This window comes from Eurosta solidaginis, chromosome 5 (genome assembly GCF_040869045.1).
Source record: "Eurosta solidaginis isolate ZX-2024a chromosome 5, ASM4086904v1, whole genome shotgun sequence".
Classification (NCBI taxonomy): Eukaryota; Metazoa; Arthropoda; class Insecta; order Diptera; family Tephritidae; genus Eurosta; species Eurosta solidaginis.
The window spans coordinates 253,849,436-253,866,140 of NC_090323.1; the positions used below are offsets into that span (position 1 = coordinate 253,849,436).

The following is a 16,705-nucleotide window of genomic DNA, read 5'->3' on the forward strand; positions in this document are numbered from 1 at the left end:
TTCTATACCAAATACGAAAAAAGGAACGAAACATATAGATTGGACTGGTTTTTTGACGCAAAATAAAATAAAAAAACTTTAGAAAAAACTTTGTAAACTGGGTGAGACACCTACCGTATTAAGTAGAAGAAAATAAAAAAGTTCTGTAGGACGAAATTAATAGCCCATGGAATCATGGCAGGAATATTGTTCGTGGTCGCCCTGGTCCACATTTTGGTCGATATCTCGAAAACGCCTTCACATGTACAACTAAGGGCCACTCCCTTTTAAAACCATTATTAACATCTTTCATTTGATACCCATGTCGTACAAACAAATTCTAGAGTCACCCCTGGTCCACATTTTGGTCGATATCTCGAAAACGCCTTCACATGTACAACTAAGGGCCACTCCCTTTTAAAACCTTTATTAACATCTTTCATTTGATTCCCATATCGCACAAACACATTCTAGAGTAACCCCTGGTCCACTTCTATGGCTATATGTCGAAATGGCGTCCACCTATAGAACTATGGCCCACTCCCTTCTAAAATACTCTTTAATACCTTCCATTTGATACCCATGTCATAAAAATACATTCCAGGGTTACCCTATGTTCATTTTCCTACATGGTGATTTTCCCTTATTTTGTCTCTCAGCTGAGTATGTAATGTTCGGTTACACCCGAACTTAGCCTTCCTTACTTGTTATTATAAAAAATATTATCTCAAGCTTTTCAAAATGTTCACATAGTCTCATTTCGCTGACAAATCGTAAGATGTTGAATTTAATTCAAAACGGCTAACATTTACACCTTGGAAATATTTTCGTGGAGGTAGATGTTGCGTCTGACGTTAGGTCCACTAATGTGTTTTTGAGGGGGTATAGGGGTGTGAAAGCTTTTGCTTCAAAAGTGAAAGCTGAAATGGAGCCAAGTTCAACCAAATGCTAAAATGAAATGTAAAGTGTTGAGAAAAATATGGTAATAACAAATCAGAGATCGAGTTAGAGGTCGACCTTCCAATTAGCTCACTCAATAAATTTGCACGTTAAACTTACATCTTTGTTAAAGGAAAACTTTTTCTCTATTACACATGGCAAGAAACCAAACCTTGCTAAAATTGCTTCTTGAAATAATAACATGCGATCAGCTCTGCTCTCCTCGGCGAATTCTGAAAAGCAATGAATTGCGAATTTAGTTTCTGCGGGTAAAAGATCATATGTGGGCATAATGTAGTATAAAGTGAATATATAAATACTATCAGTAAGATAGTAATACCATTTTATTTTTATTACCAGTTCAAATTATCTGGTTTATAAGCAGCATTACCGGACATGCTGTTTCAGTAAATTGTAGCACAATTTTACTGACCCATGAAAAAATCGCACACCTAGATCAAAACAGCGATCAACCCAAAAAATCACAATGAGCGCTTTCAGGGAACACGACTATTGGTCAATAGTTGAGTGATAACTTTCTGAACGTACAGTGCAGAATTTTTGGCCCACACAACGGTTGGGATTTTACAACTTACAAATTACTGTGCATACATTTTTTCGCTCAACGTGTTTATTCGGCTTGGCTGACAGCAGGCATGCTTAACGAACGAAACGATATCATTTCGTTACGATAATCAACGCTAATAAACGAAACGAAATGACTTCGTTTCGTTTATTAACGTTAAGAACGACAAATTAACGTTAATTTGACGATCTTAACGTTAATAAACGAAACGAAGTGACTTCGTTTCGTTTATTAGCGTTGATTATCGTAACGAAATGATATCGTTTCGTTCGTTAAGCATGCCTGGCTGACAGTTCTTTGACATTTTAAAGTGTTGGTTATAAATACAATTTTTAATTTTATATTGAAGTAAAATACGAATGAAATAGTAACAGTTTTAAAACAGTAACCGATTTCAAGAGTAGTCGGCATAAAACAAGTAGGGTGTGTCCTACCAATTCTTAGGAAAAATTAAAAGGAGAACTACGCAAATTGGAAGAGAAGCTCGGCCAAAAATCTTTTCGGAGGTTATTGTACCTTACATTTATTTATTTATTTAAACGGTTCTAAAAAAGGAAATGTTCCTAAAAACAGAAGCCGATTTACAAAAGTCACTGTTCCTTAAAGAATAATCGTTTCTGAAAAAGTAACTGGTTCCAAAAAAGTAACTGGCATCAACTTTGTATCTGGTTTCAAAAAATGATTGTTTTGGTTTCGAAGAATAACCGCTTCCAAAAAAGGAACTAGTTACAAAAAAGTGCTTGGTCTCAAAAAGAAGCATTCCTGTGAAAGTGCTTTGAATTAAGTTATAGCGAACTGGAAAGAAGACCTAAGCAGGAATAAACATATAATAGCTATATTTTAGAGGAGAAAGACGAAAGACGAAAAGACGAAAGACGATGAGACGAAAGACGATGAGGTGAAAGACACTTTTTATGAACAATTAGAACGCACATACGAGCGCTGCCCCCGTCATGATATAAAAGTCGTGCTTGGCGACTTTAACGCCAGGGTGGGCAAAGAAGGTGTTTTTGGCCCTACAGTCGGAAATTTCAGCCTACACAATGAAACTTCTCCTAACGGACTGAGGCTGATTGACTTTGCCGGTGCTCGAAACATGGTCATATCAAGCACGAGGTTCATGCATAAAAAGATACATCAAGCTACATGGCTGTCTCCTGATCGAAATACTCGCAATCAGATCGATCACGTTGTGATAGACGGACGGCATGCCTCCAGTGTTTTAGATGTGCGAACGATCCGAGGACCTAACATCGATTCGGACCATTATCTCGTTGCAGCCAAAATACGCACCCGCCTCAACGCGGCTAAAAACAAGGAACAAAAAACACAAGGAAAGCTAGACGTCGAAAAGCTTCAATCACAACAGACTGCCAATGATTTCGCAACTCGACTCTCACACCTGCTCTCTGAGGGCACAACTCATCCTGAAGGAATACAGGAGCAGTGGGAGCATATCTCCAAAGCACTTCATACTGCCGCCGAGAAAAAAATTGGTTACCGGCGGCCACGAAAAAACAACTGGTATGATGAAGAATGCCGCGTTGCAACCGAAAGAAAAGACGCTGCCTACAGGGCTACGTTAAAAGCGAGCGCGACAAGAGGAGTGTGTGAACGCTATCGTGAGTTGAAAAGGGAAGCGAGACGCCTTTTCAGGAAGAAAAAAGCAGAAGCAGAAAGGCGTGAGTGCGAGGAGCTTGAGCTGCTAGCCACCAGGAATAACGCCCGAAAATTCTACCAAAAAATACGGCGACAGACGGAAGGTTTTAAGGCCGGGGCAAACTCCTGTAGGAATGAAAACGGCGACCTTGTAACTGATGTCCAGAGAGTGCTTAGATTATGGAGGGAACACTTCTCTGCTCTCCTAAATGGAGGCAGCAATTCACCGCGCAGAGATAAAGAACCCGATCCCGCAATCGATGATGATGGAATATATGTCCCCCCGCTCGATTATGACGAAGTTAGAATAGCAATAACCAGATTGAAAAAAACAAGGCCGTGGGCGCTGATGGATTGCCTGCGGAGCTATTCAAGTTCGGCGGCGAGAAGTTGGTAAGGCGCATGCAGCAGCTTCTTAGCAAAATATGGGCGGACGAAAGCATGCCCGACGGTTGGAATCTAAGTGTTCTTTGCCCAGTCCACAAGAAGGGGGATACTGCAAAATGCACCAACTATCGTGGAATCAGCCTTCTTAATATCGCATATAAGGTCCTTTCAAGTGTATTGTGCGAAAGATTGAAGCCCACCGTGAACCGGCTGATTGGACCTTATCAGTGCGGCTTCAGACCTGGTAAATCTACCATCGACCAGATTTTCACAATGCGCCAAATCTTGGGAAAAACCCGTGAAAAGAGAATCGACACACATCACCTCTTCGTCGACTTTAAAGCCGCCTTCGACAGCACGAAAAGGAGCTGTCTATATGCCGCTATGTCTGAATTTGGTTTCCCCGCAAAACTTATACGGCTGTGCAAAATGACGTTGAGCAACACCATCAGCTCAGTCAGAATTGGGAAGGACCTCTCCGAGCCGTTCGAAACTAAACGAGGTTTCAGACAGGGTGACCCCCTATCGTGCGATTTCTTTAATTTGATGCTGGAGAAAATTATACTAGCTGCAGAACTTAACCGCACTGGAACAATATACTATAAAAGCGTGCAATTACTGGTATATGCTGATGACATTGATATCATCGGCCTAAACACCCGCGCTGTTAGTTCTGCTTACTCCAAGCTGGAAAAAGAAGCGGTAAAGATGGGTTTGATGGTGAATGAGGACAAAACGAAGTACCTGCTGTCATCGAGCAAAGAGTCAGCGCATATTCGCCTTGGCAACCACGCTACTGTTGGCAGCCATAATTTCGAAATAGTAAAAGACTTCGTTTATTTGGGAACCAGCATCAACACTAGCAACAACATCAGCACTGAAATCCAGCGAAGAATCAATCTTGCCAATAAATGCTACTTTGGACTAGGTAGGCAATTGAAAAGTAAAGTCCTCTCTCGGCGAACGAAAATCATACTCTACAAGTCACTTATCGTACCCGTCCTGCTATATGGGGCAGAAGCATGGACCATGACAACAGCAGATGAAGCGGCTTTGGGAGTGTTCGAGAGAAAAGTTCTTCGAAAGATTTATGGACCTGTACGCGTTGGCGATGGCGAGTACCGAAGAAGATTTAATGATGAGCTGTACGAGCTATACGCAGACATCAACATAGTCCAGCGAATTAAAACGCAGCGGCTGCGCTGGCTAGGCCATGTTATGCGAATGAAAGATGATGCTCCGGCCAAGAAAGTGTTTCTATCGGAACCCGCCTATGGAAGCAGAGGTAGAGGGCGGCCCCCACTCCGTTGGAAGGACCAGGTGGAAAACGATTTAAACTCCCTTGGTGTGACCAATTGGCGCCGGTTGGCGGAGCGAAGGAGCGACTGGCGCGCCTTGTTGGACGGCCATAACCGTTTAGACGGTTAAGCGCCAATTAAGTAAGTAAGTAAGCTATATTTTTTGATTTAAAACGTGCATTTGAGACGATAGACCAAAAGCTACTAATAAAAAACTAGCCAACATAGGTGTCACTGGTAATGAGTCAAAATGGTTTGAAGACTTCCTCATTAATAGAAATCAAAGAACAATAGTTGGGAAATCCTTATCCCAGAAAAGAGAGGTACCAGTTGGCCTACCGCAGGGATCGGTTCTGGCACCAATACTGTTCAATATTTATATCAATGATATAACTAATTCTATAAAGTACTGTGATATTAAACTCTTCGCGGGTGATACACTACTGATGCTTAGTGGAGAAAATATAACTGAAATATATAGTAAAATACAAGAAGATCTGAATAGTGTTTATGATTGGTTTATGCGTTAACAGACTTAAAATGAATGTCAACAAAACCAAATTTATGGTAATTTCCAGACGAAATTTCCGGAATAGTGACCTGCAAAATTTAAATATTAACCACGAAGTAATCAAGAAAGTCAACACCATCAAATATTTGGGAATAAAAATAGACGATAAACTCAATTTCAATGAGCACGTTGATTACACAGTGGGAAAAACAGCTAAAAAAAATTTTACACAGAGAACCAGCAAATATTTAAATAAGAAATACAAAGTAATGGTTTATAGATCAATAATCGAACCACATTTTATTTAATGCCCGACTATATTTTTCATATTGCGAGATAGTCAGATATACAAGCTACAAAAGCAACAGAACCGAGCTATGAGATTCATTCTCAAAAAACGCTATGACACACCTATCAGAGACATGCTTTCTGCTCTAAATTGTCTAAGCATTACACAGCAACTTTTTTATTTTACTATGAAATTTATTAAGAACATAATAGACGGTAATTTGCCTGCGTGTTTAAAGAGTAGCAACATCAAATATGTAAAAGATATGCATTCTGTAAATATTCGAAGCAAAAATAACCTCAACCTACCTGCTTACAAAACTGAAGCAGACAAATGTAACTTGTATTATAAGGGATTAAAATGCTGTAACGAGCTACCTAATGATATCAAATCATGTAATGCCAATAGATTAAAAAAAAAATTGTATATTTATTGTAAAACACTACCAATTTAGTACTGTATAGGCAGGCTTCCATAGAATCAATAAACATGTATGCCTGCTAAGTATTCTGATATGAAGCGTCTTCCAACAATTTCCCTTCCAAGCTCTCGTGCGCATAATACAATAAAAGTCGCCGAAGCACATACTGCAACACATCACTCGATCATACCAGTGCATCGCTGTTCGGATGTCGCCTTCGTGCTTATTCGTAAACGGCATTCATACCAGAGATAACTGGCATCATAATAGTGTTGTCATGATTCGGAGGTCTGCCACAGTTCAGCACCATACGGTAGTTCATAGATATAACTAGGTTAGAATTATATGTTAGTCTAGTTAAGATTATTATATATATATATATATATATACATTGTAAATAGATATAAGCTAGGCTTAATTCAGCTGTAATAAATAAATAAATAAAATAAATTATCGGTTCCAAAAAGGATCTGGTACTAAAAATGTTACATAAATAAAGTGAAAGCTCCAGCCAAAAATAATTAAAAATTAAAAAAAAAACGACTCAGAAATATTAACCGGTCTCAAAAAACGTACCGGTTTGAATAAAAGTTATCAAAACCAAATTATTAACCCGTTCGAAAAAAGTAACTGGTTTAAAAAAAATCTGGTTTCAAAAAAGGAAAAACGTGGTATCTTTTTTTTTTGGAATAATAAAGCAAAAATAAAAATTAACTCGAAATGGTCCGGAAATGAAACGGAAAGTCGTTCTTTAATTATTTCGAAAAAGTTTTACAATACTGGAAAAAGGTCTTTGAAATAAAATAATTCAAAAAGATCCTTAAGTAGCTCTAGGAAGGCACGAAAAGGCTCCAAAAATAAGTTGAACGGATCACGGAGAAGTCATGAAAATATCTTTGAAATATTTCAAAACTGATTTTTAAATATCTTCTAAATTATTCAGAGTATCACAAAACTTATTAGAAATTAAACCCAGGGTGGCCTAAAAGATGTGCTATTGTTGAAATTTTCCGTATCGGTCCTACAATTGGTAATTTTAAATTTAATTGTTCACGATAGCTCAAAAAAATTAATAAATAAAATAATTTAAAAAAAAATATTTAAGTTAAACGGTTTTATTGAAAACAATACTTACATGAAATAATATAATACTAAAAGCTAGAAAATAATTAGGTAGGTCCTAGGTACTTGTCATCACACTCCTCATCAATCTATGGCGTTGATCAGACAATTAAATAAAAGCGTTGGGCGCGTAAAATGTCTAAAATTGTGAGGCTTAGCATAACCTGATTAAGGTACAGTTGGTCTTATATATGACTATCAATAGAAATTTGACGCGTCCAACGCTTTTATTTAATTGTCTGATCAACGTATTGTTTTCAGTAAAACCGTTTAACTTAAACATTTTTTTTAATTATTTTATTTTCAAGTTTTTAGTCTTTATTTAATTCCCTATTATTTCTCATTCTATTTAGTTCAGTTAGTGACTCATTATTACAAGAACTCTTTCCTGACAATTTGTTACAATCTAAGTCTTCAATACATAATCCTTCCAAAGACTTTACTCGACTCTGCGCCACTTCTACCGGACATCATAGGTCGCTTTCTATTTATGTATGTATTATGTGTTCCAAATATGAGCCAAATCGGATCACAAATACGATTTTTTTGAATATCTCGAGCCTTGCGCCACCTAACGGCGATTTTTTCCATATGTCGCTTTCTATTCATGTATGTATTATGTGTTCTATATATGAGCCAAATCGAACCACAAATATGATTTTTTTGAATATCTCGATCCTTACGCCACCTAGCGGCGATTTTTTTCTTATTATTGCATTGTCATCGGATTCTGAACTATGATCCAAGTTTCAAGCTTGTAACTTACCGGGAAGTTAATTAAATTTCAATTACAAAATTCTTGCGAACCAGCCAGTCAAGTCAAGCTAAATAAAACCGTTTAAAAACAAATCACTTACCACCAAACATAACATCCTTTTCACTCAAAAATTTCTCCGATAATGGTATGAAAATTGGACCACGTAACGGATCAGATTTTTCAGTAAACGGTTCGGCCATTGGATCAGCGGGAACGGATATTAACTCATAATTACAATGATTCGCTTTTCTTGTCCAACCCCATATCTAATATGTAAAAATATATATATAAACTTAAGGCGCGTTTATCGAAAACTCATACCAAGTCCCACACTATGGGCCCAGATGCTGTGACCCATTCAACGACAATTTCAAAAGCATATCCTGGCTGCATAACAGTATGATATTTAACATGGCCCCATTCCATGCGATCACTTTTGTGATTGACATTGATTTCCAAATGTGAATGCCGATATATTTTTCCTAAAATAAGAGTTTATATATATAACATACATACATAAAATATATGATGATTCAATAAAAGCGATTTTTATTTTATTAAAAGATGTTCAAAAGCTTTAAGATACACGCTTATATAGAAGGGAAGCCTTGTATTCGCTTTTAAATACCGTAGAAACTTGTTTGGTCTCATATATGAAGGTACTCACGATTTCGACTATAATCCGCCCATGACTGCGCCGATGGTATATCTCGCAAAAATGTCGGTACGTTCGGTATTCTTGTCTCGTCAGTCCAAAGGTGATTACATCCTTGCAATTCGATTTCCATCCACTCATTTTCGAATGCACTTAGATCATAGAGAGGTTTAACATAATCTATAAATAGTTAACCAAATCACACAAAAGTTTTCTTCTCACTGGAAAGTCTGAGGCAATTGACTTTGTATTTTACCTTTTGCATTTTTATCTTGTTGCGCTATATAATAAAGATAAAATCCCGGTATAACCTGCTTATCCCAATCACCGGAAGCGTGACAAATCATCTTTTCTCTGTGAATATTAAAAATACTTAATTTTAAAAAATCTCACTTCATGTTTATATTAGGAAACTTTTGTTGCTGATACAATTTACGCAGAGAAACTTTATTCAGAGAGAGAGAAACTTTATTCAATTATTTATTTGATATTTTAATTAATTTTTTTTTAAACACACTTTTTACTTTTTGAAAAATGTTTTTCTTTCAATTATAAAGCAAATCTTGGTATCCCTACGACTTCTACATCGCCATCTCTCTAATCAAGTTGCAGCGACAAAAGTTTCCTTTATCTCAGAATTTATACACAAACCCAGTAACAAAAGGTAACAGATACCCAGTAACAAAAGGTAATAGATAGGAAATGAGTTGGTAATAGCCAAAGTGAGGGTATACTGCTGAACTCATCGCTGAATTTTAACACAGCGATGTCCTACGAAATTCATACCTGAACAACTCGCTTACCCGTGGATATTAACCAGTCAATTATGTATATGAATTACCAGCTCACATACTTGGGTAAATGAATTGATCAGCTGTTCACCTTACCGACTCACATACTTTGATTTAAATACTTTTGTTCAAAATAACAACAACAATTTTAAAACGAAATTTGTTTCTCTTCTCACACCGCAACCTATTACCAACTCGCTTACCTTTTTCAGTTCTGAATTCTTTTGCTACTGGGAAGCCATGGCGGAACCAAACAGTGAAAGCCGGAAATCAGCTGATTGGTATATTTTTAATATGATTTGACACTTCAATTTGCGGCGCAGTATGATTTTGACATTAGTCCATCAAATTACAAAAACAAGTGCATGGAATTTTTATTTAGGTTTGTATTTATGTGACAATTGCATGGTTTCGCCATGGATAAAACTAAAATGTATCTTACTTTCTCATTGCTTCCAATACGTCTAAAGGATTACGGCTGCTATCTAAATGATGCTTTAGCCAAAGCAACACATCGTAGGAAACAAATGTGTAGGATGGCAAGCTAGGTGTTTGAGTAAAGAAGGCTATGCCAGTTACAGGATGTTTCATGGCTTCAAGTATTTCACTTAAATTGGCATTGGGGCGTAATTTAACATCCATTACGAAGCTTTTAAATTAAAATTTTGTTCAATATAGAAAATTTCTGTCAGTAATCATTTCAATAGTAGCGTTACAATGCGCTATCCAGCTCGGTATCGGGATCAAAATCGTACCTTAAATATCCGGAATAGTCTTATGAGAGTTATCAACACTAACGGCATGTGTAAAAAAGGTTGACTATGAAGAGTTCACAAAATATAAAAAATAAATTTTCGACACCGTGTAAAAGCAGCGAAATTGAAAATTGAAACAAACAAAAACAAGCTAAGGTATCTAAGTTCGGGTGTAACCGAACATTGTATACTCAGCGTGAGCTTCAATTGTACATTTCATTTCAGACAAATTACTTTTCTACATAACACGTGGCACCGTTTAAAAAAAAATGTGTCCCCAATTCCTCTTACAATAAAACTTGATAAGTGAAATATCATTGAATCAAAACTATTTTTTGCTACGTTATAACTTATTACACTCAGAAAAAAACTTCTCCAGATTGAAGCAAAATGGGAATGAAATGGCACTTAAGAAATTCTTCCTCATTCGCATGGCCTAGTCTATGACCCTTTTAAATTTGTTTTATATCTAAGTTGCTCTGGTCTTTAACCGATCCCGTCCATTTTTACTAGAAATATTTTTTGCTATAAGGAAAATATGTGCACACATTTTCATTACGATATGTAAATTTTTCTTCGAGTTATGGCTCCCGAAACATAGAAAATTGCTTAGTCATGGTGCCACACCCATTTTCAAACATTTTAGTGTTTTCCAATTTAATGTTATAATTCAATTTAGAAAGTAAATTTCTATTGATACAAAGCTCTTTTTCGCTAAGATATAGCTTATAATTTTCGTCCACGACTCTTTTAAAAATCGTTTATATAAAAGTGGGCGTGGTCCTTAGCCAATTTCGTTAATCTTTCTTCAAAGTATTCCTTATAGTAAGGCAACCTCTCTGCCGAATTTTGTTACGATAGGTGTAAAGATTTTTGATTTATGATTAATAAATTTTAAAAATTGATTTTATCACAAGTGGGCGGGTCCACGCCCATTTAAAATTTTTTTTTTTCAAATTTTTATCAAGAGTCTCAATATCAGTCCACATGTCAAATTTCAATATTCTAGGTGTATTACTTACTAAATAATCAGGTTTTTTGTTTTCCAAAATTTTATACATATATATAAAAAGTGGGCGTGATTATCATCCGATTTCGCTCAATACCAATCTATTCTGTGTCCAGATAAGCTCGTGTACCAAATTTGGTGAAGATATCTCAATATTTACTCAAGTTATCGTATTAACGGACAGACGGCCGGACGGACGGAGGGACATGGCTCAATCTAATTTTTTTTTTCGATACTGATGATTTTGATATATGGAAGTCTATATCTATCTCAGTTCTTTTATACCTGTACAAGAAACCGTTATTCAATCAAAGTTAATATACTCTGTGTGCAAAGCACGCTGAGTATAAAAAAAATCACCGAAGCCGGTCAAGCCGTTTTTGAGTTTCAGCGAGACCAACGCACTTGCATTCTTGTATATGTATATGGATTTCATAATTGTCCCCTCGCAGTGATTTCAACTAACACTTTTAACATTGTGATGGCCTACGAAATGGCGTTCTTAGCTGAGATAGTAGCTGCCTCACTGCCTTTGATTGATTAATTTAATTACATATAGCTCAGACTTAGGCGCTGTTGGTACAAGTGTGACTGACAACTGCATCTGATTAGCACCAGCTCGGGGTGGTCATTAAAACTGTCACTTTGTGTGATTGCCTCCCATTTTTCTGCAGTGAGTCTGCATACATACGTTTTATGCCTATGGTCCATTAGCTTCAACTAAAAAATGTATGGGTCCGAACGACGAAAAACCAACTGATACCCAAACACATTTGTCTATAACTGCTACGTAAAAAGGGTTCACGGTCAAAAAATCTTAACGAACTGAGCGACCCTACCTATTCGCTTCCCAAGGCAGTCGGGTGTATGTACCGGAGCGACTCGGGATTTTTCCCGACGAAGGACTGTCATTTCAGTGTAACCCCATTTAATTTGTTGCGTCCCTCCAACCCCCACCCTACCTATTCGAAATATATAAATAAAAAATAAATAAAAGGCGCAATATACCTCCGAAGAGAATTTAGGGCTTCTCTTCAAATTTGCGTCGTACTCCTTTTTAATTTTTCCTACAAATTGGCAGGACGGGACCTGCATGTTTTAAGCCAACTCCGAACGGCATTAAGGCAAGGCAGATGAGTTTTCACTGAGAAGTTTTTCATGGCATTTACGTGTAAAATTTATATCCGAATCTGGATTCCACGCCATTGGAACGAAACTAATAAGATATATAATGTGATCTTAACACTAATTAGAATATTTACCCATCATCATGATCTTCTTTATTGCTTAAATCGGTGTTTAAAGCGACAGCCGCCGCATCAGCTGCAGGAGATATGCGACCCCGATCGACTTTCATCACAGGTTTTGGGACAAAGCTGACGTGGAAGATTTTTTAAATATATAATTACTTCATTTAACATAAATTTGGCAGATATTAAACAGGGTGCACAGTGCTCTTGGCAAATGTATTTGAGAAAAGTATTTTTTACTTTTTCTGAAGTACATTTTCCCAAATAAATTTGTCGTTTATCAAATGTATTTTCTTAAATATAGTTCAAAAAGGTGTTGCGAATCCAAAAATCTTGTAATGCACCCTGTTTTAAATATCAGATATACATTACGATATTTCTAACTAAAACTATAATGCAATACTAATCATTACAACTCCGTTTGCAAGCAAATATATTTTAGATTCTGCTACTACTGCTACGAAGTAAAAACATCGTTAATGTTTTTGCAAAACCCGCTATGGATAATTTTGAAACGACCTAAATAAATATTGATATATAGAACTGTTTGAAACTTTTTGTCACGTGTATTAATCTGGCAGTAAGCTTTTTTATTTAAGCTAGAGACCTGCAATTCAAGAATGGGTTCAAAACTCAGCCCCTACTTAAATTTTAAGTCTCCTAGCTTATCGGGAAGCTACTTAAAAAACGGTTCCCAAAATTTCCAATATCGTATGAATTCTCTACTTATCTCGACGCGTGCGCCTCCTAAGGGATTTATTCCTCGTACCTAGAGGTGACTTTTTCCTCCTTTGTTGCATTGACATGGCGTTCTGAACTATAAGTAAAGTTTCAAGTTTCGAACTCAATGAGAAGTTACTTAAAAGTCGATCACAAGAATCCATATGTTTTAATGGGTTTTCTAAATATCTCTGCTTAAATTTAAAAATTATTAAGGTCCAAACCTATGTTAAAACTTTGAGCTCTCTAGTTTATCGGGAAGTTACTTAAAACTCGAAAGCGAAATTGCCAAATTCAAAAGATTTTTTTTTATTTCACCATCACAGTACCACCTAGCCAAAATATTTTCCCTCATGTTACATTGTCAACGTGTTCTGAAGTGTGCTCCAAGTTTCAAGACTCGAGCTCTCGGGAAGTTGGGTTAGGTTTCTCTCCACAACACATCATGCGTACACCAAAGGCAAGTCGGTAGACACGGCACTGCATAGGATGGTGGTTAAAGAGCAAGCCTTAGAAAATAAGAAGTATGCGTTAGGAGGTGTCTTAGACATTGCAGGGGTTTTTAACAACGTCCCTAAACGGGCGATCATAGATGGTCTTAACTACATTGAAGTACATCTAGCCATAACCAGATGGATTGGCTTCATGTAAAATTGCAGAAAGATTACTTCACAATGGGGATTGTATGAGGGCACGAAATCAGTGGACAGGCACGCCACAGGGCGGAGTCATCAACCACTTGCTCAGGCGGTTCGATGAAGTGACCCGTCAAACTTACGGCTTACGCAAATGACGTTGCAATTGGCGCAAATAGAAAGTGTCTTCCAAGAATTAGCGATTGATGGATCGGGGTTCAATGTGGGCATTTTGAATCTTTCCCGAGATGGTTGGGATTTGACGTTAATGGTGCTTGTTAGCGGAACGTACGTGATCTATATTCAGCAAAGGGACATCAACATCGTTAATACTCCTTAAACCTTTCGGGATGTCTTTATCGCAACAACAACAACCGATGGCTCCAAAGTAGTGGATGGAGTAGGGCCTGCGGTATACTGTGCTCATGCGGAAATTAACAGATCCTGCAAGCTGTCAGATCATTGTAGCGTTTTTCAGGCGGAAGTAGTAGCCGTAACCAAAGCAATAGAAACACTGGAAGAAAATAGCTTAAGCTGCAGCCCTTCCAACTTTTGACAGCCAAGCAGCAATTAAGGTAATAATCATGCATAGCATAGCATCTAAAAATGTGTTAGAGCATAAGCAATCCCTGGAAGAATCGAGTTAGGGAGAGGCATACAGCTACAATGGGGCACAGGGTATATAGAATTAGATGGGAATGAAAATAAACTAACTTAAAAAGGCTTGCTAGCTTGCTCCTCAGACGCCCCATTAGATTGGCCGATATTAAGAAAATGCACGAGTTGCACATGACCGACCAAGCGAGAAAGGCGTGAACCCAAACGCGGGGCTGTAAAGTGTCGAAAATCATGTCTAGGTCTTACAACCTTAAACTAACAAAATTACTCCTATCATTTAAAAGTGAGGAATGTAGACTCATGACGGGCATTCTGACTGGACACTGCCTTCTGGGGTCACATGCCTTTAAATAAGGCTTGGTCTGCGGGTTCGAGGAGGAAATAATCGAGCACGTTTTGTGCTCGTGTCCTGCGCTTACCAGGCTAAGATTTCAGCTATTAGGAGGGATAGTGCTGTCAGATCTAGAAGCAGCAAGTGGCATAGGTCCTAGAAAGATTTTATAATTTGCCAAGAGGACGGTATTTTACAACATAGATCCAGGATTTAGATGGTGTTTTAGTTTGGTCGTTAAGCAAACTTCCGGTAACACTACGGACTCATATAGTACATGTTAGGTCCTCACGGACCGGCTATTTCAACTTCACCCGAGCTCTCGGGAAGTTACTTAAAAAACGATTGCAGGAGTAAATTTTGTACTGAAATTTGAAAACAAACATGAAACGGGCCTAATATAAAGTAAATGGAGGAACAAGACGTTGTTAACATTTTTCTGTATGCAAAGTATTGCAAAAGTTGGAGATTTTTGTAGTAATTAAAAAAGCGTGAAATGTATGTATATATATATTTTTTTTGAGTCATAAGCCACCTTTTCATAGGCCGGGTCACATATGTACTTTCCAAAGAGTTGGGCAGGACGTGAGGCGTAGAGAAATTGACGTTACATGCCATGTCTTCTACGCGTCTCTGACCATATGCTCCGTGTACATCGAGCCCTACAAAACAAGTCGATCATTAAGTTCTGTATAAAATATATTCTTATAGGATTTTTGGTTGGACGATTTTAAAATTGTTCGATATAAGATTTTGCAAATACATCGATGTATTAGTGCTACGATTTATTAATACGAAATGTGCTATGAAATGCCAAAAAAGAAACAAAAACAAATCGAGCAAAATAAAAAAAAGATGCGCTTTGACCAACCTTTGCTGTGTTGACATAATTATTGGATGAGGCTTTTCATTAATTCTAGATGTAGTAACATGCTGAAAACCGAAAACCAAATTAAAATGTGAAGATCATATTATCAAAGAGTTTTTATTTATTAAGAGCCGTCACTCGATACTTTGGTAAATTACTCGATGTTTTCTCAAGGTAGTCGCTGGTTGTTTTTTGTCAGATACCAAAGAGGATAAATATAATAAGAGCCACCAGTCTGCTACGAGTGGCGAGTAACTCACTGGAAATTAAAAAAATGTATGCTACTGTTTTCCGAGCAAACACAATTTCTAACGTTGGAGAAATGCTGTAGTTTTATATTAGAATTCTAATGTAGTTCTCTAAAGCATTTCGAATCGAAAACTAGGTTAGAGAACTAGGTTAGAATTCGACTGTGAAACGATTCGAATAACACTAGAAATGCGATGATATGATTATTGTCACAGTTATCGATTATTTGCACGACATGATCAGTCATCCTTAGTGCTATACAAACAAAATAAAAATAGTGAAAAGTTGTGTGGAAATATTATAAGCTGCGAAATAAATTTATTTTATTTATAATAATAAATACTAGTAAGTGAAAATGAATAAAAAAAATTTTTAAAAAGGGAAAGCAAGCAGATTACTGAAGTGCTATTTGAATGGCATGAAGAAAGCGCTTCCTCATCCGTACCTCAAACCAATGCCGAGCTCAATCCTGAGGAAATAAGTGGAAGCGAATATTTCAACACAATAACTAGTAGTGAAAACTGTGAAACATATGATAGGGTTTTGAATTATTATACTCAGTTGAGCAGAGCTCACAGAGTATATTAAGTTTGATTGGATAACGGTTGGTTGTACATATATAAAGGAATCGAGATAGATATAGACTTCCATATATCAAAATCATCAGGATCGAAAAAAAATTTGATTGAGCCATGTCCGTCCGTCCGTCCGTCCGTCCGTCCGTCCGTCCGTCCGTCCGTCCGTCCGTCCGTCCGTTAACACGATAACTTGAGTAAATTTTGAGGTATCTTGATGAAATTTGGTATGTAGGTTCCTGACCACTCATCTCAGATCGCTATTTAAAATGAACGATATCGGACTATAACCACGCCCACT

The 16,705-nt window shown here is 37.2% G+C and overlaps 1 protein-coding gene across 7 annotated transcripts in view; it reads right to left on the reverse strand.

Moving 5' to 3' along the window:
* The window catches only part of Iml1 (GATOR complex protein Iml1), a 100,532-nt gene that overhangs the window by 5,696 nt on the left and 78,131 nt on the right, over window positions 1-16,705 (reverse strand). For 4 of the 7 annotated variants that reach the window (XM_067789848.1, XM_067789849.1, XM_067789846.1 and 1 more), the window contains 7 exons: window positions 12,421-12,534; window positions 9,837-10,043; window positions 8,860-8,975; window positions 8,616-8,783; window positions 8,270-8,430; window positions 8,049-8,214; window positions 1,039-1,151 (listed from right to left, as the gene is read on the reverse strand). In XM_067789848.1, the coding sequence (XP_067645949.1) occupies window positions 1,039-1,151; window positions 8,049-8,214; window positions 8,270-8,430; window positions 8,616-8,783; window positions 8,860-8,975; window positions 9,837-10,043; window positions 12,421-12,534 (1,045 nt within the window). Of the gene's footprint in view, window positions 1-1,038; window positions 1,152-8,048; window positions 8,215-8,269; window positions 8,431-8,615; window positions 8,784-8,859; window positions 8,976-9,836; window positions 10,044-12,420; window positions 12,535-15,583; window positions 15,646-16,705 lie in introns of all 7 variants that reach the window. The other 3 variants (XM_067789850.1, XM_067789845.1, XM_067789847.1) reach the window with 2 other exon arrangements.